We start from the raw sequence: 23,232 nt of genomic DNA, 5'->3' as shown, positions 1-23,232 counted from the left end.
GAGCCATCCAAATCATTCAAATTCAAGACTCCCTAACAGTTCAAAATTTATCTCTATTCATTAGGTGCTTATGTCCACTAGAGGAATAAGAACTTCCTTAATTTGAATATAAATATGGAAGTTAATTCACTTGATAAAATAAAAAAGAGCGTAGTTTTTTTCAAAATGGCGGCCAGGAATCTGCTCCTCCCATGTAGATGTATGGCATTGGATTTGGTGGAAAACAAAATTCTACCACGCTTTATGCTAACCATGAACAAAATAAATCTCGCAAAAGCAATATAAGCCTATATTGATCGGCAATAAAAGGCCAGGAATATCAGTTCTAAACTGATAATCATCTCAAACGATATTGTCATTTTTTCGACTCTCGTAAAATTCATACAACTCTTACCTCCAAATTTTTGCTTCAAGAATGTTGAAAAATAAGTCAAAACAACACTATACTTTCTCATGTGTACCATCCCTTGGATGAAACCATGAATGTATGGTTTAGAGAACCACTACAAACAAACAAGAAAACAATTTCTCAATTTAACTAGATTGCTTCAGCATCTGTTTAACTGAGTATGTTCCTAGTTCAAATATAGCAAAAGCAAAAGTGATCTTATTTTGGCTTCTAAAACTCAAAGTCGGATATAGTAGTGGCACTTGGAGTTAAATGTGGTAGGATTCAATGGAAATTAAAAGGGGGAGAAATTAAAACTAAATAAACTCCAGTTGCTTACTCATGAAGTAAGCATAACAATATAGACTGCCATCTGAAAGGATTCTATGGACAAGTAAAAACTAATAACAAAATGAAGTTTGATATATTCATCTGAAATCAAGTTTATGATAAATTAATTTCCAAGTTATAGAAGCTAACAACCATGAAATGACTCCACATCTGCACGCATGCCAAACTTACAAGGATAAGTTTGACTTCAAAAGTTCCCAAACTTGGGAAATGTCCCTGCATCTATCAGTGTGAAGCTGGGAGATGAGCATCAAAGACAGTGCAAGAGGCAAATATCGGTGACACAATCCATTTGTCAGTTTAAAGCATCAAAGACAAAGCTAAAAGTGCATCTTCATACTGCGAGCAGATTGAAGCTGAATTGCATCATATAAAAGAATTTACAATCAATAGGTAATTTTTAACTAGATGCCTATTGAAGTTTATTAACATCTGGGATTTATTTTCTGATGAAGAAGATCTTAAGTGAAGGCCAAGAGACTAAACCGAAATGATCAAGAGAACCCAAATTATAAATTAAAATCAGAAGGAATCCTCAAGGTTACCCACATTAATAATTACATCAGGATGATGAGGCACCGCAGGCCCAAATAGTAATTCCACACAGAAGTTAGGGCCAAATATGGATTTCGCTTTCCGGCCTACTTTGTCTAGTTCTCCTTGGGAAAACTGTAAACCACACAACGAATTAGTGTCTTAGTCCTTTTTCTCCTTAACTAATTTCGAATAGCTAGTAAATAAGAATGAGAACAGGCTAACAAACAGGAACGCTTGCCAAACGAATCAAGGAATTAGCTGTAGAATAACGATACATATTTAAAACTAGAACAGAAAGGGAAAAAAATAATACCTGTAAGATGCTGTTAACAATGAAGGCAGTATTGAAGCAAGCATAGAAAATCCTGTAACCAGTTTTGTCATAGAAAATTATTCTGACATCACCTGTGATCTGACAAAAGAGTTGTCTGATAACCATTAGAATAAGTTTCACATGCATGACAAAAAAGTATAGAACAAGTGAAATGCTTAATTTACCAAGAGAGGCTTGTCAAAGTTATAATCTAGGCACGTCTTCTTGTCTATAATAGAACTTTCTGTATCCATTTGCACTACAAAATGAGGTTGTTCCTCATCCTTTTTTTTCTCATCATTGTCATTGTGCAAGAATGAAAGGTAATAACGTGGATTCATTATTTTTTGACTTCCTTTTTGCACTTTCCTGCAATAATCACGTACCACCTCCACTGCAGGTTGATAAAGTTGACCTGATTTCTGGGACAGACAAAGATCATATCAATCAGCTGTGAAATTATCATTAGCCCTTGTTCCCACAACTTCAACAGACATAATACTAAGCATTATTACTATGTCATGTAATGAACCACCATAATTCTACCATCCCCAGCAAATAGTTGTAGCTTTCTCTTTGTTCGCAGCATATGGAGGGTTTTGATTATGATGCCTCTTGTGGCTACTTCATAACATGCACAATATCTTATTTTCAAAATTGATTTGAGAATATTCGCAGGCACTTGAACTGTTCAGGTGGTTGTGAATCCAATGTTCTTTCCTCTACAGCAAACAGTTATAGCACACCAGCATGAAATTTCTGAAAGATTGCATCTTTGTATCATACTATTATATATTCACTCTCCACTGTTAAGTAAATCTACCAAATCTATGACTGTTTGTAAGGGATCTGGAGACAAAGTGGGGGTCTGATGTCAGATGTGTTTGCAATCTGGATTTCCGCACAAATCCGTCACATAAGAGATAGAAGGCATAGTCTAGATTAAAATTGCAGAAGTTCATAGTCAGAAAGTTACTGTGACTTCAGGGAAACTAGATGTATATGTATGTTGTGGGCATTAAAATTACTCATACTGGTCTCTATTATACTCCCTCAAGGTACATTTGTTAAGAGCAATCTATTGTGATTCTTAATGTACATGTGTTGTAAGGGATAAAACAATTTATACTGGTCACTAGATGCATCCTCCGGGACCTAGCCATCAAGGGCAAGGCTCTGATTATCATCAATCCATTAATGCCTCAAAGGGCAATCTATCATGATTCTGATTATTACATTACTGATGGGAATGGCATAGATGTTGGCTTACTTATGCATGTTAGAAAATGGCCTTGGCCTACCTGAATGATTTAATGTGTGGTTGATGCATTCTTTATGATTATGTATACATTGTTAATAAGTGTATAAGTAGTGGCAATTTTTTTTTTTAAATTCAAAATTTAAGGCAAGGGACGAGCTCATGCCAGATTGGCATGGACCCCACCATATATGCTTTCCCTTGGTAAGGCGCTTGGTGGCACTAAGGAGAATTATTATATGCCTCAAGCGTGCAATATCACTTGCATGTTAATTTTGGCTATCGTCCATAGGAATGGGAGCTGTATGGGAGGACTGAAATTTGAAAATGACCATAATTCTTCCCCTAGTGCCATGGGTATCAGACACTTTGCAAAGATTTGGCACCAAATTCCCTTGGTACTTGAGCAGAGGTGCAGTGCATATATAATAAAAAGAAAGGCTTTATTAAAACTCAGAAAATGTTGCACAAAAATATATTAGTCAAAAGACAAAAGTAACAAAAGAGCCAGGCCAAGAAGGTTCTGGCATAGCCAGAAAAGATCTCAGAACTGTCAAAGAAAAAAGCTTCTCAGGTTCAAAAATGTCTAACACAGGTTGAACGTGGATGAAGATGTATGCCTCCATCAGCCTTTCTATCAGCAAGAGTGTTCTAATTTCTAAGAATATGCTGCCAGCTGATCAAGTCAAAATTTTGTAAAATCTTGAGACTTAGTTTTACAAAAGACATAGTAGGACAGATTTAATCACATGTTTACCCGAAAGAATTGGATTATCAACTTAGAATCCCCATAGATGGTAAGGTTCTTGAGTTTTTCCTTGGGTGCAAGAAGATGACAAAACTTGTCGCCCATTAGTTCAGCAACGTCATTGGAAGCCTATCCAAGATTTATGCATCAGTCTAAAATCTTAAACTAAGACCAGACCATATCACACTAGCAACATTAGCAACACCTAATGCTAGGGTTGACTTTGAGGCACCATCAAGAAAAAAAGCAGAGGATAAGTGAAATGAATTTCTAGGGCAGGGAAGCTGGCTGGAGCATTGTTGATGAAACCCAAAAGGGTTCCACTTTCTGAGAAAATGGAGTTAGCACTAGATGGCACATTCAGATTTTTTTTTATTGAAGTGAACCTTCACATTCTCCACCATAGCTAGCTAGATTTTGTGGATAAGAACATTTTTTGGGGTAGTTGGATCTTCAAAAGTTCCTTTGTTTCTATCAATCCAAATAAAACAAATGCAAAAGAAAGATTAAGAAGACCAAAAAAAAATTTATAAGAAGCTTGCCTTTGAACAAGCTGGAGTAACAGGAATTTCATTGCTAGGTGCAGATTTGTAAGCTCAATTTATTTAGAAAGTGGACCCCAAAACACAGACACATACAGATCCAAATGGAGGAGGCCTCCTTTCAATCAGAAAGGATGTGAGATTACATCTGAAGCAATATGCAATCCTATTATACCTCTCTTAATGAGATTTTCACCAATGTGTATCTTAGCCTGTCAGACAAGCCACTAAAATATTTTAACGTTAGGAGTAATACTCAAGTTTGATCCAATCTGTAGAGAATGAGTGCCATCCCTGACAAAATAGCAGCTTACAGAGCTAATCTCACCCCAAATTAAATTGTCAGCACCATGAAGATCATTAGAAAATAGAAAGGATACCAAGATATTCTTCTTGATTAGCACCCAACCATTTTGGTGTTCCTCATAAAGACCATTGAAGTGAGACAATTAAGACAGACTTCAATCTCAGTCAATGAAGTGATCAAGTTTTTCCACCCCGAGCTGCTCCATGGACAAAAAGAGGCCACTCAGCATGAGAGAGCACAGAGGCTTGTGGCCCAGAATTAGATCCTCCCGACATATGATGAGATGTTTGTTCCCTAAATACAATGAAGTGTCACTTTTTATCAAATCAGCAGCTCTAACAATCAAGGACCAGATTTTAAAGGCACCATAAATTTGAAGAATGGAGTTGCACAAGCACATGCCATCATTACTAGCTCCATATTTGTGAACAAAAATATGCTCCCTAACAGTCATGAGGATTTAGGAGAGTCCAGACAAGCTTAGCTCGCAAGGTGGAGCTCATAATGAGCAGACCTAATTCTGAGACACTTCTTGATCTTTTGGTTTGTTCCTATTCAGGCTCCTATTTTGATTACCTTTAACAAGAAGTTTGTGATGGCTTCTCAAGCCTCTGCATCCATAAAAGAAGAAAAAGGTAAAGGGCTTTGCTGATCCTAAACCATCCCAAAGCAAGAAATTCTCCAAAAGAGTTATACTGCATGTAAGACTGGTTCAGGTGGAAAAGCTAGTACCTTGACTGTTGGTGGTAGGAAGAGAGATCTTGACAGGTTTTTAAGTTAACAATCTCTCTGAGGCAGTGATCCCCTCCATGGACTCATTAAAAACCAGTTAGTGTTGATGTTTGTAGCTAGGTTGGATCCCTTCTAGGGCCAACCTAGTACTCTTGGCAATTCAGTGGCCTGTCGGCCTTAGGCTTATTATCTAGGTTACCGGGTTCGGCCCCCTAGACCCCTGGTACTGGTCTGGTACGGTCCTGGTCCGGGGTTCTGGTCCGGTCCACCTGTGGTCTGGACAGGGTCCGTGATTCACGGGCGTGGTTCGGATCCGGTCGAACCCAAGAGGACCCAGGTCGAACCCAGGGGTCTGACAGCCCAAAAATGGGTTTTTGTTTGCAAAATTTAATTTTTTTTGAATTCCACCACATAAAAAATTAAAATATAACCCTAAAAGTGAGTTTTAAAACATTAACTTGGCTCATTTCACACAAGTAATATGACTACAAGCAAGGGGAAATGAAGATGTGGGATATAGAGCCAGAGCATACTGATTTGGATGCTTTCACTTCTCAGCTTGTTGCATTTGATGACTTAGATAGCGAGCAAATTTAAAGTGCAAGTGCAAGTGTAAGTCGCATTGGCATTGGCATTGATTCATCTAATGTCAATGTCAATGATGAGGATGATGAATTAGAGAATCCATTTGATGATCAAACTTTAAATTGTTGAAAGTTGAAACAATGATACTTGAATATTTTATCATTTTGATATTAAACTTGATGTGTATGATACTGTTATGGTATGATCATGATGCTATGATTACAAGTTCATGTTGCTTTTGTTGTTTATATGATGCTATATGACATGCTAATCTCAATTCATGCTTATAGGCTGCATATATATATATATATAATTTACATGTTTTTGTATAACGAACCCAAACCCTTTTTCAAAATTTTGTCATACCGGCGTACCGGTTCTTCGAACCCGAACCGGTGCCCGAACCCGAACTGGCAACCTAGCTTATTATTGATTCAATTTGACTTTGTGTAAGTCTGGCCCTAATTGGGTGCCATATGTAACTTGTAATTGTGATTAGACAAGACCTATACTTGTAGGTCTGATCCTTCTTGGCGCCAAAATCAATAAGGCCGACCTAAGGCCTATTAAGTGGCATTGACTCATATATATACAAGTTGATTCGCAACCATTCAAATATACATTCAACTCATCCTCAATCAGCGAATTCAGCAGTGATCAACAAATTGCTTCCTAAGGTCAGCGAACTCAGCAGTGATCAGCGAATTGCTTCCAAAGATAGCGAACCATCTTGCAGTGACAGTGAACTGTCCTCAAGGGCAGCGATTGGACAGCAAGCCCCATTTCAGGTAAGCGAACCTGCAGCAGACATATCCTGTCCTTGATCAGCATTCATATCTTGCAGATAAGTTCTGATATTGCTGTATATACCCTAACCTGAGTGCTTCAAGAGTTGAAGCGGTTTTGTAAAAGACTCATGCTGATTTGTCTAATACAGATCTGAGATTAATTGCTGGTTTTTTTCACCTCCAAGAGGGAGGTTTTCCCAGCGTATCTTGATGTTCTTTGTGTTCCTATTTTTGTTTTTCCTGCTATTGCTCTCTGTCTAATCTAAAATTAACAGTTAGGACCTGGCTTGATAAGCACATCAAGTGGGTCTAGAAATTACTGAGGGAGTTCTATATAAATTTCACCATGCAAGACTTGGAGAATACTAGAGAAATATTTATGATATTGCACGCAACCATTCTGCAACCTCACTGGTAGCAATCTCAAGCAGCACCATTCAAACTAACAGCGATATGGTCATGCATAATAATAACAGTCCAACAATCAAGGCAAGATTGGGAAACTTGAAATAAGTAAAAATGCAGACGAAGCGCCTCTAAAATTGAGGGGATATTATTGTGAAGGATCTAAATAGCTCCCTTCCAACAACATTTATCTTCAAGCTGACTAAGATGAGGAAAAGTGGACAACTGAACATAGGATGCAAAAATTGTGGCGGCTTTCATTAGTTTTATGCACTAATATTTAAGCTTCTATATTTTGAGCAGTAAAGTTGAACCTATTTTTTGAGTGATTTTATTAATCTATACAAAGATGGTAGCAACCTTTGCTGATAAAAAGGATGTCAAATGAGCAGGTTTTGCCTCGCTCTCTTTCTGCTGCTAGATTGCTCCGAGCTGATTATTGATGAGTGTGGAGTTGATGGAAAGAGTGAAACTGGGGATGCATGAGCTGAAAGCTGGTAGGTTTTCTTTCATTCAATAGGGAGTAACATTGAGAGTTATGAAATTTATGCTCTGATTTGCAGTTTCACCAAGATGTGTGAATTGTCTTCTTGTATGGAAGTTCAATTCTTGCCTCAGAAAAAGTAAAGGGAGTGAGCTGGCTTTGGTTTTCTCTAAATGTAGATGTAAAGTGAGAGCAAAGAGATGCGATTTTTGAGAAGACTGGTCAATTTATTTTTCAGCATGCTATTGAATTGACTTTGGAGTGAGCTTTCATTTTAGATCCCATAAACAGTCTAGTTTGCTTGCTTGCTTTAACAAGTGTGGGGAATATCAAGAATTGGTCAGTTTTGGCTAATTGCTTAGTGATCATTTTTTCTTCTTGGACTGGCATAGTGAATGGTGCTCATTTTTTTAGCTCTTTCAGAAGAAGTGAGAGCTCTGGTTTTTTGGTTTGGGGGGGCATATAAGTTGCTTGATCCCAAGGTGCAGAATTCAAACACCACTTCACTTAAGTAAGATTTAGGAGCCATCTATATCTGATTTTTGTAGCTTCTTAGGAGCCATCTATATGCTTGATCCGTATGAGAGGATACTCAGATTTTCAGCCTCTCATATGGATGCATTCTTATCTTAACAATTAATCAAATGCATATCATCTGGGCATTGGTATGTTGCCAACCTTTAACAGTATCTATAGAGAAAAAACCAAGAAAGAGAAATTCCTTTATTGTAAAAAAAATCCCTAACAACATAATTATGGACATTGGCATGGGTATCTCATACTTTATAGAATTTACCTATCAAATCAGTGACAAAAGGAATTATATTAAACTTCATGAATCTCTGTATTAACTTTCTATAAACAACGAAACATCAGAATGAATTAATAATACCAATAAGAAAGATATTTGTTCCTTTGTTTATAAGAAGCTCCTAATCCAGAGAAAAAAATGAAAATATCAATATAAACACAAGAACCATCTGTTGTTAATACACAGAACATGAAACCCAATATTAATATTATAATTAGAACTTGAATCCTTGATACCTATTTACAAGCATATATTGCATTTCTGCAATAGCCAACAACCCAGCATTTTGTATTTTTCAAGCAAAGGTCTGAAATGAAATACTGCATACATACCTCTCTGATTTCTTGGATAACAAACTGCACGGGATTAGAACATAGAGTATCATACAAGCGAATCCTTTGGAGTTCTCGGCTTTTTGGTGCAGGTAGAAGAACCTCGGGAGGAGTTGTGTTCCCATTGCGAAATACAACTGTTTTACTCCAGTAGCCAACATAACGCCGCTGGCTTGCAATAGTTACCTAAGACAAATTGAAAAAAGTTATTTAGTTAATGAATATTCATAATGGGGATTTCCCAATATTTTCTAATTAATATTGCATACCCCTTCATTGACATAGCTTCGACGATCTGCATACAACTGCAAAGCCTCTTCAACTGGTGTACCCATGTATACAAGATACGCACACACCATCAAACCTGTCCGGCCTTTACCTGCCTGTTTGAATATTATAAAATGTATTGCACTGTCACATATCAATAGTCCAATATGCAAGGATGGATATAACTTAGCAAACCCAAGTCACAAGGAACCGTAAAAATATAAGTTATATTACCAACTGGCACTATTGAGAGCTATAAGCCTTAGGTTTCAACATGGAATGGACATGTTAAAGGAAAAAGACTGCACTTATAAGCAACACAAACATTAGTATATGAAACATAAACTGAAACCGGGTAACATGAAATTATCAAATTATGTCTGATATTTCAGGTACAGGATACATTAGAATTATAAACAATGTACAGGATTATTTAGGGATTACCAAGTGTAATTTCAAGGAAGGCTTGACATAATATTTGATCAAGCCTATACCTTACAACAAGGCATTCATGAAAATACATAAATACAGCTCACAGAATAAACAGTGCTGTTAATAAAAACAATGTACAGGATAATTTAGTAGTTACTAAGTGCAATGGCATTTCAAGGGAGGCTTGACACAGTCTTCGTATCAAACCTATACCTTATCAGAAGGCATTTACAAAAATAAATAAATACAGCTCAGAACAAATAACACTGTTAATAAACAATGACGAGCATCATGGCTCTCTGGAAAACTTCCCCATTCTAATTTTGGCAGATTGCAATAATGACTACATCATACATGAGCCAATCTTCCATAGGATCACTTCTTGTGAAGGAATCCTTTACTAATTACAAAGAATTATTTGTTCTAATAAATTGTCCTCTGAACTTGGATTTCTCAAGTTAGCAGGTGAGAGATGAAACCAAATCTGTTATCGGACTCTTATGCTTTATTGACTCTCGTCAGTCCACCTGTAAAGCAAAATAGAAAATGAAATCAATCTCAAGGTGTTTAAAATGTCATTCCAGCAATCATAGGCACCATCTAAAAGATCCTTTTCAGCTTAAAAAGTTCGACTGTTGCCATAAATCCATCTTAATTGAAATTCATCAAAAAAGCCAATGAGTTGCACAGTAAACAATTGTGTTTTCATCATAGAGGATTGCTATTGTAGATATCCAAATAAAACCATTTTCATGAGCTAGTCTTCCAACTGACTCAATCTTCCCCACTATGTTCTTAAAAACTTCAATTTTCTCAACACCCTTCATGTTCTTTAATTCTACTTGTTCAACCTGGAAATGTGTATTATCAAGCACCTGTGTCCTCCATTACAGTCCAGCTCAAGACATCTCCCTTTTTCAAGTGTTGCATTAAGATTTAAACTCTATTTTAAAAGTATCACACAGAGGAATTTTCATCACTTAACTCTGTCTTCTTGTGCCAGACTTCTGCATTACTTCCAAAACTAATAATTAATGAAATTCCTCATACATTTCTGTTGCTAAATCCTTCCACTTTTCTGCATATTTTCTGAAAATAGATTTAGTACTTTCTATAATAAAGAATAACAACAAAAGTAGCAAACAAAAAAGTGAGAATTGTCTGTGATATAAAGATGGCATCTCTGATGAATAATGAATTGCTTCATTTCCCAATCCTTGCATTGTATTTTCTTTCTTTCATAGTGTTGGCAGTATTCAAATCAACATTCCTCCCCATATTGATAAAAGCTCACAGGTTAATAGACTAAATATGTGAAAGAATGTAAACAGAAATCATCATATATAAAATCCACACTTGATCAGATGCAAGGAATATTATAAGTTTAACAAGCACAAAGGCTCCAAAAGGTTTCTTCAGAACAATATCATTTGCAATAGATATTTTCAAACCTGACAAAAGAGCCGTTGATATCATGCAGTCCAAATTGAAAGATGATATAACAGGCTGCTTTAAGACTTGTTCAATGACAACTACTTAAGTACAATTTTGTTAACCCAACAAACAAAACCATACTCCACACATTGCAGATACTGAACAGGGGTAAGCTTAAATCTTACAGTTACTGAGTTCAAAAGAACCAGCGACAATATCCATTAATACATGTGAACAAGATTGTAATGAACTCTCCAAAGTGGATTCTTGATTACCATAGATGTCCCAACTGATGTTACAATCCAAAAATATCCAGAAAGGATGCAACAGTGCCTTTTTTAATTAAAAAGGACAAAAATCTACTGAAAGCATTGCCATAATAGGATTAGGCAATGGTGTAGACAAAAATATTAAAGCAAGCATAACAAAGAGAGGGATACTATAAGATTGCTATCTTCATTCTATTTTAGGAGGAGAAAATGCTAGCAATAAGTTATAATTTATAATGTTCTAGATCCGTATCTTGGAACTCAAATTGTATATAAATGCCAAAAGTGAAGTATAAAAGCATCCACAAAACTTAAATTACAGTCAAGAATACTCCCAAAAATATCAAGGAGAATTTATCCATAATCAAAAAAAATTTAATCAAAATCCTGAAGAGTCTTCATAGCCATTACTTTCCCTCTGTATGGATTGATCAAATCCCTGCAACAATAAAGTTATGAGATTCCTGAAAATCAACAATTTACTCATACTATCACTAAGACAATTACCCTCATGTCACTCGCAAGATTCAAACATCAATAGCATTGTTCTGCTTCCTAAAGAATCCTGTTATGCATTTCAACTGTACGACATGCATGAAAGTATTCATTGAATATCATCTTGCAATAAATTCTGACCAGGTTGATCAAATTTTAATAAGTAAAATGACATTTAATATTTAATATTTAAAATCAAAGAATTGCTTGTTAGTCCATTAAGAGATGAAATCCCACAAAAGCACTCAAAACTAATTATAAAAATTGCATAACATGTTCTTAAGATGCAATCAAGAAACAAAAGTCCACTAAACATTATTTTCTGTTATCATCTATTATAGTAAAATGATCAATAGCCTAATTACTCACCATACAGTGAATCACTGCAACATTCCGAGAATCAGAAGAAAGCCAAGCATGTACACTCTCACAGAATAATTTGATAAGTGAAAGGGGTGGAACATGGTTGTCATCAAAGGGGATTACTTCAACTCGACCATGGAAGTACCCAGGATCATAAGTTTCCTCTGCACATAGATTATAAACCTGCAAGCACTACTATAGTCATAAATCTTAAACAGAACCTGAAAAATTAACTAGCCTAACTTAGATTCTAACAAGTAATCAATCAAGAACACTTGAGAATAACTAAAAAAATGGTTCTATTACAAAATTTTAGGAGCCTGCACAATAACAAAATTTCATGAGGCTGTGCTATTCGAGTGAAACTATATAGCTCCAACAAAAGGAATCACTAATCGTCCTAAATATCCTCACTTTTTATCTCGAATTTTTATCCTTTTGATTTTATCATATGGTTCTTTCTTTATTTGCAAGAACTGTTCCATTCATGTGGGATTTACTCATTGATAGGTTAAAAAATGTCAAATTTTTCCAGTGCAATTTTTCTGTGAGTAAATATATATGATATAACATAAATGACTGAATCAAATACTAGTTATAGATTTTTGCTCACTATTCATGTAAACCAATAAACATAGAGAAGATATTATTGGATCCTTCAAGCCCAATATACAGGAGGGCTGGAGGGTGTGCGTGTGCATGCATGCATGCACACAAACACACACTTCAAGCCCCATATACACCCATATACAGGGGACATGAGTATGTGTGCGCGCGCGCGCGAGAGAGAGAGAGAGAGAGAGAGAGAGAGAGAGAGAGAGAGAGAGATCTGCCTAGTAGCTAAGCACTTTAATTATGAACACAGGCTCTCAGGCTTTAAACAAAATTAGGAAAATAACACGTCAGCTACATATTTGTGCCCTTTTTATATTTTGAAGAAAACAGTCATAGTTTACTGCATTGACTTGGATAAGGAAGTCCATCAGTGAAGTTGAGCTTGTAACTAAAATTGTGGGATTAAAAGTTTTACTAGATCTTACCATGAGAGAATTTAAATTAAAAAAAAATTTATATACCAAATGGTCAAAACAAAGCAGCTAGGAAAACTGACAAAGAGAGAAGTAAAGAAACAAATTTACATGATTAGAGTATGCTCAAACATCTGATTGGAGATGTAACTTTATGTTCTAATACCAGGGAGCCTTGAGGATTAATCCAGGTGATAGCTGCACATCAATGGTCGATGTCAACACTAGAACCAAACTCCTACTTAATCAAGAACTATACAATCTTGCATCCACTGTCTCAGAAACATTTATAGTGGCAAATGATCAAGTAGATGCTAGATATCAGACCCAAATTTATCTTCTCACCTTGTGGAGTGAAGCTCCTCATATGTAATGAGGGTCAGAATTGATAGTGACTTCTCGATGCAGCTCATCCATAACCAACAGTAGATGCAAAGCAACGCATGGAAGAGCAACCAATAATTGTGATACTTGTGTTTCCACAGTGCATCAAATTATGTGATATGATTTTTCAAGATTCAACTACATAGGACCATTGACTTATATATCAAGAGATGTTCACAAGAACCCATCTCTTGTGCATGGATGGATCAATTGGTATCCATTACATCAAATGATCTAGGTGACACTCACATGGATGAAGCAACTATGTACACGGGGATGTGTCCCCTGCATTTTCAGACTCGTCATCTATAGAAAACATTTGGGGGATGTGGCAATGGGTTAGAAACATTCATGGGACAGCTCTTTTTTCAGGAAATTCCCAGAAACGGTAAGGGATGGCAACGACATAAGCATTTGTTTTTTTTCAAACAAAAATTAAAATCCCCACCATTCACATTGAATATACAAAGATTGCACAGGATTGCACCTGTGCAACAGTAGCAAAATATTTAATGCTGTATTGGAGTGTTCCTGTATCATTAAAAGTTAAAAAAGGAGAAATATGAATTATTATGTGAAAATAATAATCTTCAATAAGAATTGAAGGAAGTTAAATTAGACAAGGAAGAATTACGAAAAAGGTCAAATTTATTTATTAAATTGGCTAAAAATATGATAGAAGATGTGAAAAAGAAAAGAATTTTAGAGAAGGATGATGTATTAAATTAAAATAAGAGAATAATCGATTGGTACAGCATGTCAAAAGGAAAATCAGTGCCAAAGGTCTAATCCTACACTATATAATGTCACATGCGATACAAACAATTTGTGTTATTCATTTAATGAATCATCTAACAAATATGAAAAAAAAATTTAAGGTTGAAGATGATGATTTTAAATCTACAAGTATTGATAGCTGGCAAGATAATGATAAAGAATGTTCTCCAAATAACGTTGGAATTAAGACAATTGGAAGAATAGGATATATGAGAAAAATAATTGTGAGGCTAAATAATGAAGGTCTTGGAAAGGGAAAAGATGATGTTACCAGTACAGGTTCTACAAAATCTATTCAAGAAATACAATGTTCCCATTGCCAAAGGAAAGGATGTGGTAAAGAAATGTGTTGGGATCTTCATCCTCATAGTATTTGTGGACTAAAAGATCATTCTGAAAAATGTGTTGGAATAAAAAGTGGATGAAGCAATGTATACGAATGAATTGTGGATGGATTCATGGATCCAATTGGAAAAATATAACATATGTAACATGTGTTTAAGAGATTTTACCACCATAAATATTCATATGTAGACAATTATATCAATCAAGAAAGGATTAAATGTTTCATGGTGGGTGTTGTTAAGCATGCCAGAAGAGTGCCGTTGAAAAGAAAATGTAAAGAATAAGAGTAAGACTACAATGGAGGTATATCAAAAAAACAAAGAGGTTGCTACTAAGGAAAAACCATGGAAAGCAAGGCTTTCATTAATGAAACAAGTGACTTTACCGAGTTGTCTTGAGGACAAGACAATGTTTTAGGCCTGGGGAGAATGTTGGCAAGAAATAGGGTTGTAAGGCACCACAGATGTCATTTGGGTCTTTTCTAGATCCATATATCCATTGTATACCCCTTAAGTAGCCCTAAAACACCTCTAATATACCTAAATAAGCTATAAAAGAGAAAAATATTATAGAATAAATGGCAAATTTGTGGGTATAAGATAATTCAGAGTTATTATGAAAGGATATGATGGAAAGGCATTATGAAAAGGCATTAAGAGGCTATATAAAACAGGAAAAGTGGGAGATAAGAGTATGAAGGAGTGTGGAAACATGTATGGAATAATATGGATTAAATATATGTGATAATAAGGAAGAGTGAAATATATATGTAAAATATACATATATGGAGGAAGCATGATAGATGAATTATAAGATGTGTAAGACATTAATATATATGAATATTTGATGTCATGGATGTACATTGTATATATGAATCGATGTAATTTATTATAGATTGGTTTATTATGATGTCATGGATGTAATTCTCCCTTTTTATTGCATCACACCAAGGTTTAATAAGGTTTAATACATATGATAGAATGTTAAACCTTACACTTGGGTCAAGGTTTTTCTATCAACAGTTGTATTGTAGTGTTCCTGCATCATTAAAAATCAGGAAGTTCACAAGCAACCTTCATACATTTAGTCGATTACTCCTTGCCAATTGGAGCCTCCTAGGAAGAAATATACCTAGCACCATATGCATTTTGGTAGTTTGTTAGATGCTGGTTAAAGCAGTGAATCAGTAGTAAATTGAGATATATTCTCTTTTCCTTGGTCTGGTTTTGTACAGAGATTCATGTTCCAGCTTCTTGCTGTATTTCTTGTGAATAGCCACATTTCACCTGTAATCAGTTAAATGAAATTACAGTGGCAGATGATAGTCCTAAACTTCTAAATCTTGTTTCTGGGTCTTATTAGGAATTCTAAAACTTCTTTGCTTGCTTTCTTTTGGAGTTTATTTTCTGATCCTTCTAGTTCTAAAAATACGGATTAAATTCTATAATCATCAACGCATATTAAAATTTGTCTTTTAAAAAGTCAAACATCTGATTGGATTTTCTATGTGCTTTGAGATTTTATAGAGAATTCTGTATTATAATTCCTTCTAGAGGCTGGAGGATTTCAATTTATTACTCATTAAAGAGCCATGTAATGCTTTTGGATTTTGAATGTTCAAGGCAATTGACATTAGAATATTCTTATCTGAATCTTCCTGGAACCTGGATTCAATTACAATATGATGTGTTACTGCTTAGAGAGCCCAGTAAGAGGACCTTGCCTTCGGGTCCCAAGAAAAAAGCCCTTAAATCGTTTTTAAATGCTGCAATTTCGGTTACGCACGTTTTATAATATGTGATGGTTTGTAAAGAAAAATCAGATACATAATTGGTTATACTCTTGATATTGTATATTAGCATGTTTATTTTGCTACTACATTTTTTTTCTCTTTCAGGCATTATTCTATTTGTAGTTGAAACTTGTAGCTGTTAGGCATTTTGTTGTAAAAATTATATTATATATGCACAAAATGAAAGCAATGAAATGTTGTTAATTTGTGTGTTAACTCTCACGTGAAATCTCAATTCAGCTACAATGTTATGCATTAAGGTTCCATATGTATACAATGAATGGATTACCAATGTTATCTTAAGAATGCTTGAAATTTCCTATTATTTTAGATTTTCCCTGTGCTTTTATAAGCTGTCCCCTAAAAAAATGTCTTCCTAAAAAATCCATCCTGCAAACACATCCCCATCCTACAAGTTGGTGTAACATAGACCAAGATTTCCTAGGTGGTCACCCATCCCAATATTACTGGGAATCATGTTCACTTAACCATTAAGTTTCCCCCCACAATCAAGACTTCTAAGCTTGCCACTTCATTTACAAAATCACTTTTTCTGACTGCATAGTTTCAAGCCAATCTACATTGACCTATATCTCATGAGCATCCCATCTCTCGTGAAACAAATACCAGGTGACGCTCACATAATGGTTCATTTTGCATGATGGCTCCTTTGCCTTCTATATCAAAAAATGTGTATAAATTGAATTAGAGAGAAAAGAGACTCTAGACAGTCATTCATCTTCGTTAAGAGAATGTCATGTATTGGAAATTCGGATTAGTAAACTTTTGTTATAGCTCTTCATAAATCATAGTTTTGAGACTTTGCAAGTCAGGAAAATTTAACAGGTCAGCCCTAGTGAGTCAAGCTGACTGGACTAGGGAAAACCATCAAGTACCCTTCCTGAAATGAATTGAATGGAACAGGCGCTGATGTGATCCAAATAATATCTAGATTTTGGAGGCAGATCCATGCCACCAACTTTCCAACTAAATTTGAGCATTGAGGCCTCTGTTGACTTTTCAAGTGATCAATGACAAATTTAATAAACATTAATTTTATATCGGATTAGCATTTAACTACCGGCAACTATGTGCTAATGGCACATACCAAGGATTGATCAACAGTAAAGTATATGATTCTAGCGGCAAAACAGACAAATTGAATTAATAAACTGTAGATGTTTCTGTAAATCGTAAAGAGAAAGTGTCTTTGGTCTAGTGGTAGACAAGTTGCATTTTCTAGCTGGCAACGGAAGTTAGAATAACATAAAGCCACCAAAAGTGCAGCGCGTTGAATCCTGATTCGTAGAAAAACTTATAATACAAATGAGACTGGTGCCAGGGACACCATGCCACTAAGAAAGAATAAAGATAAGCAATAACAATTCAGCAAATTCCCCTGATATGCCAATGGGATGGAAAAGTTGACAGGATGGAAAGTGCAAACATTCTATCAACACAGGTAGTGGCATTTCATTTGCAACCTCTCTGTCATCGACACATCATCCAGACATCTACCATTTGCCAAAAATTATAGATCTACTCCTTGAGAGTGGCATGTTAGATTGTTAGAAGCTCAATTCTAGTGTCAAAAAAGATGTTACTGCGCTCTGCCTGCTATTTATTGGACCTTCAATGGCTACCAAGCCTGCCACAACATAATAAACCTCTGCTTATAAAGCTGATCAGAAATCCACGCATCTAGAAAGTCAATTCCTCTGCGACTTCAAACAACGTCCATTGATATGCAAATTGTTTCAAATTATTGCCAGACCAAAGCCGTGAGGGCGGCTTCAATTATTATTTTAGACAATTCACCGAATTTCAACCAGAGGAGTGGAACAATTCGCGGAATTTCAACTGGAAGAAGGGGACACTCCACAGAATTTCAACCAGAGGAGGGGGACAATCCAGAGGCAAAAAGTAGTAGAAGTCATACACCAATCATTACACATCCGCACAAGCTAAAATTGAGGGGTAATGAAAAACGCTACCTTGTAAAAAGAGCTATGTTTGATGTCAAGGACGCGTCGGACCTGCCATAGAGGATTTCTGTAGACAGCGCGGATATTTTGGGAGGGGAAGGACATGGCAATGAGGCGATCTGTTATGTACGACATGTCCAGATCGATGCTCCCCAGGACGAATCGGCGTCGCTTCTTGGACACAATTGCTCGTATAAAACGAGCACCCAACACCACCTCCAGAATTTTCTCGCGCAGCAGGTGACCGCCATGCCAATGCCCCTTCTCCCCGTCCCCTTCTCCCCCTCCCCCTCCCCCCACGATCGACTGTTTGGCCCCCGTCGTGCCTGCCTCTCACTTCCCTCTCCCACCTCTTTTTTCTCCGCCTTCAAATTCTCGCCCCTGCCTGACTCAAAATTTTCTCCAGATAATCTTTCCCTCTCCAAAATCTGCAATTGAGAAACATTCCTAGCGGGCACTCCGTTGTATGCTTCTCATCCGAAACAGAGGCGGCGGCGCTGAAATGGTCATAAGGCGGTAAGCGAGTGCGTCTTCTTTCCATTCCCCTTGACAATCTCGCCTGGTCAAGCCATAACCTACGAAATCAAATTCTCCTCTCCATCGCTGGCGTGTGCATTTCAGGCGCTAAGTTTTCCTTCCCCGTGCTATACAGGTGAAGAATTTGGAGGCATCTGGTGCCTTCCCCCAGATTTCTCCTCCCATGGCTTCCACAGAAATTACAAGGCGACAAATGGGGGAGAAGCCATCATAATGATTGATTATCCCCTAAATGAGGAAGTCGTCTCCCCTTAGTGGATGGGTGATTCGGATGCCAATCGCCACGTCATCAGAATCTGTGCTATTGGTCGCAATACGTGGCACAGCTGTTCACGTGAGGAAGAAATGTGTCCACTGAGGCTTTGTGAATAACTTCAGTGTCTTTTTTCACGTCACAACGACATCAATGATTTGGAGGATACAAGTAGGACAACGCCTCCTCCGGAACTTCCTATATAATTCATCTTTTCAAAATAAATGAATTGCAAGTGCAACTCTTTTTTTAATCTTTTACTGTTTGTTTTGGTTTATTATTGGTACAAGTCATTGTTTGTCTAATTATTTAATAATTCTTTAAAGTTGATGTTTAATTTATATGTGATTTATTATGCTTGTAACATTTTTTATGATTTTCATCATTAATTGTTGTACTTAAATGTGAAAATCATTAAAGAAATTTAATTTTTATGTTGTTTATATCTTATAAGATGGTGTACATACACTTCAAATTCTTTAGTATATGCTATGAATCTCCACCTTATACATGTGGGAATTTGAGATTAGATTTGCTTGTCAATTATTGTTTAAAAATCTAAAGAGAAGTTGTCATCAAAGAATCAATTATTTTTGTTGTTTTTTAACAAGGTTGCTAGCTACAACCCTAATTTATTTAAGTCATGGCTTTAATAATGGTTTCATTTATAGAAGAAGTTTAAAAAATGAGCTTGCATTAAAACAGAGTTTTGGATATTATTATTCAAGGAATTATGGTGGAAAAAATGTATGAGGAACCTTTTGTAGGAAGACGATTACAAACAAGACCAACTAAAAGGAATTTGAGGTTGGCAATTCTATTCACTTTGTTCTAAATACTTTGGAGGAGGGGAGATCCTTGTTAGCCCATTTGTAAACACTTGAAATGCATTCTTATGTTTTGACCAATTCTCATAATTAATCTTATATTGCTTCCAACATTGATTAATTAAATAGAATTTATTTAATTAATGAATTAAACTATAGTAACATTAGTTAATTAAATTGATTAAGCTAAGGTCCACAATCCCCTCTTCGTTTAAAAATAAAACATTGATATAAAATTCACATCATCCATTAAAATTCCTAAAAATCTCAAATGCAGTCAACATTTAATCGCGACCATCCAAATTATCAAATCAATCATGACCATAAAATTCCAATACTAATCAATGAATTTTTAATCCAAATCATCAAATCTTAAATGAAGTCAATCTTATCCATCAAAATAATCAAACAAATCCTAGTCATTCAATTCCAACTACCTTCTATTCATATCCAAATTAACATTTAATTCAACTATCAACTTAATCTAATAGATCAATACACCAACTACCAACATTTAATATTTCATCTTACATCTCCTTGATCTCTCATTCATCCTGATGATGGATCACAGAGTGTGATCCGAAACGTTGATGTTCAAAAACTGGCACATAATCAAATCTAGAAGTTGTTTGTCATTATCATGGATTGTGGAAATCTTTTAGAATTGATTCAAAATTCCTCTCATCCAATTCTAGCCATCCATTCTAAATCAATATTAAACCTTCCATTCATCCTATCCCTCCTTTATAAATTAAACCATATCCCTCAACCCAACTATGAAATAATGAAGAAATGATGCAAATGAGAAGAATCAATTGAAATAGATACATGGTATGTCACATTAAAGACTCTAAGAACACTAAGCATCAAGAATATCACAAGAAGATCCACATTGATCCTTCATTTAAAATTGTATTCTTAGTTGCTCAATTGGAGGTAGTGGTAGGATTTGAAGTTGGATTCATTATATTTTATTTTTACATATTCTTCCTTCAATTTTTCTGCCTTTCATTTTGGCACGCTTAATGGACCAAACCCACAATTTCTTCCATAATTTTATTCATAATTTTTAGTTTGAATTATAGTTAACAAAGCTTTTGCAACTTCATCTTATTTCATTAACAAGTATTGAAAATAATATCCCCCTTGTCCATTTATTTGTAGTCTTTTTCAAATATGTTTGTGAGTTGATTTATTATGATTTGTTATCAATCCCACTAATATAACTAAAAACTCATGTATTTGAGTGTGTCAATGTTTTAATAATTTAATTAAAAAATATCTTCAAAATTTATTTAATAATATTCTAATATGTTAGTTTGTGTTGTTTTAGATATGTTGATAATGTTTAATAAACTTATGCACTTTATAAGAAGAGTACAATTAACACAATTTTCTTAACTTGTGTCATTTTTTTGTCAAAGGGAAAATTTCATTCAGGTATTTTGGAAAACATAGTTATATTGTATATCCATAAAATTACATGTATTAGAATAATTATATCAAACAAGTCACAACCTTGTGTTGTCTTCAAACCAAATTTATTTGAAGTATTCTATCAAATAGGGTCACAACCTGGTGTTGTCTTCAAACCAAATTTATTTGAAGTATTCTATCAAATAGGTCATGGCCTTGTGTTGTTGACCAATTTTTTGAGTTTTTTTTTTTCAAAAAAGTCAGAACCTTGCATTTTCCTTAGACCAAATTTATTTAAGGTATTTTATCAAATAGATCACAACCTATGTCAACACAAAGGTTGATACCACATTCTTTTAAGACATTTGTCTAAGTAGTTTGCATGTGTTGTTTATGATTCAATGTTTGTAGGATCGATTTCAATTATAATATATTTGAGAACAACATGCCTTCTATTCTAATATTTGGTATAGAAGATGCTTACAAAGATTAAAGAAACTAGCCTTACACAAACCATTAAAAATTTGTACATTGTTTCAAATGAATTATCTTGCAATCTAAGCATCCCCTGCCATTTTGATTGAGTTGTGTTAAGTACTACAATGATTTTGATTTAGTTGTGTTGGGCTAAAAAGATTATTTTGAATGTATTTACAAGTTGTAGATTTGTGAAATTACTCCTTATTTTCTTGATGTGTGTTTGAGTTTAGGGTATAGCTTTATAAAAAAAGGCTTTAGTATCAATAACTTGATTCTCACTTATGCATATTTTATGATTGATTAGGTTGTTGTGTGTAACTTTCTAGTAATGTTGTTGTCACTGTTATTTTTGGATGTAGTGATTTTATTTTTTGTAAGCGAGGTGTAGTGATTTTTGAATAGCAAAGACCAAAATATTTAAACTACAAATGCTTCACATGTAGATTTCATTAGTAAAAGATCAATATTTTATTTTTTATTTAAATTTTTAAGTAAAATCAACCACTTTTTGTTTTTTTGTGTTTGCATAATATATAAGAGAATGTATAATCTTTCCTCACACTACAAAGTAACTTTGAGAATTAAAATATCCTTTTACTCACCTTTTGTTTACCCAAAAGGGCCAACACTACAAGGCGATCTTGAAAACAAAAGAAACTAATATTTATTTTTTATTTCTTTTTAGCAATCCTTACTTAGATTTCATCACCAACTGGTAACTTGAACTCACATGTTTTGACAAGTATATAAATTGGGTAGAGAATTAAAATACTATCCTTTTAAGGTACATTTTTCATTAGTCTAAGCTTGTGTTATCCTCATTTTCAATTGTAGCACAAACATGGGATAACCCCTACAAATGTTGTCCAAATCTGTAGCCCATGTGCTCTAAGCACAAAAATCGAGGTGAATTTTTCATTGTCCTTGTTCACATTTTAATCCTCGTGAAAACACCTTGATTTGAGTCTAGTGGCAATTTGAAAAATTGACAAAGTGCTCTTTTAAAGAGTTAGTTTTTATTTTTAGGTGTATTTTTGGAGTAGAACTTCGATTTTGCACCTTTCATGTGTTTAAGGTGTATTTTAGGTTTTGGTGCATCTAAGGTGCCTTTCGGGGTTATTAACCTGAAATACACATCTTAGTGTATTTTAGGTTTATAACTATGAAATGCACATTAATGTGGCACAAACTGCATTAAATGTTAAGTGTTTGTATTAAAATCAGTTTCTTTTTCTTTCGATTGTATCTCTTTGAATTTTGTTTTTTGTGTTCTTCTTCGTGCTCTTTCAATGAAGCATGCCCTAGCCCCTTGTGATTCAAAGAAGGTTTGAGAATTCTTTCAAGTCAATTTTCTCAACTCCTTATTTACTGGGTGAGTTGTTTCTTTCTTGCTTTATTTTTTATTCATGTTTTTTTTTTAAATACAAATCATGCCCTAGTTTTTGCCTGTAATATTTTTGTGTCAAATTGCATCCTTATTTTTGTCTTTCATTTTGTATCAATTGTTTCATAGTGCAACGATGTTGTTTGGGCTTGTAAGTCTGAACATCATTTGTGTCAATGTCAT

The 23,232-nt window shown here is 35.0% G+C and overlaps 1 protein-coding gene across 1 annotated transcript; it reads right to left on the bottom strand.

Annotated features, from left to right (window-relative positions):
* Window positions 1-790: 790 nt before the first annotated feature.
* On the bottom strand, window positions 791-18,910 carry LOC131031160 (phosphatidylinositol 3,4,5-trisphosphate 3-phosphatase and protein-tyrosine-phosphatase PTEN1). The gene is made up of 7 exons (XM_057962205.2): window positions 18,162-18,910; window positions 11,848-12,024; window positions 8,851-8,964; window positions 8,582-8,767; window positions 1,775-2,011; window positions 1,590-1,688; window positions 791-1,408 (listed from the first exon to the last, which is right to left on the bottom strand). Exons 1-7 carry the CDS (start codon window positions 18,285-18,287, stop codon window positions 1,262-1,264), a joined length of 1,086 nt encoding a protein of 361 aa, XP_057818188.2. The 5' UTR covers window positions 18,288-18,910; the 3' UTR covers window positions 791-1,261.
* Between the last annotated feature and the right edge of the window lie 4,322 nt (window positions 18,911-23,232).

The sequence above is a fragment of the Cryptomeria japonica genome, chromosome 7, assembly GCF_030272615.1.
Source record: "Cryptomeria japonica chromosome 7, Sugi_1.0, whole genome shotgun sequence".
NCBI lineage: Eukaryota > Viridiplantae > Streptophyta > Pinopsida > Cupressales > Cupressaceae > Cryptomeria > Cryptomeria japonica.
Note: the sequence above shows the minus strand (reverse complement) of the source record. Positions and strands in the feature narration are given on the sequence as shown.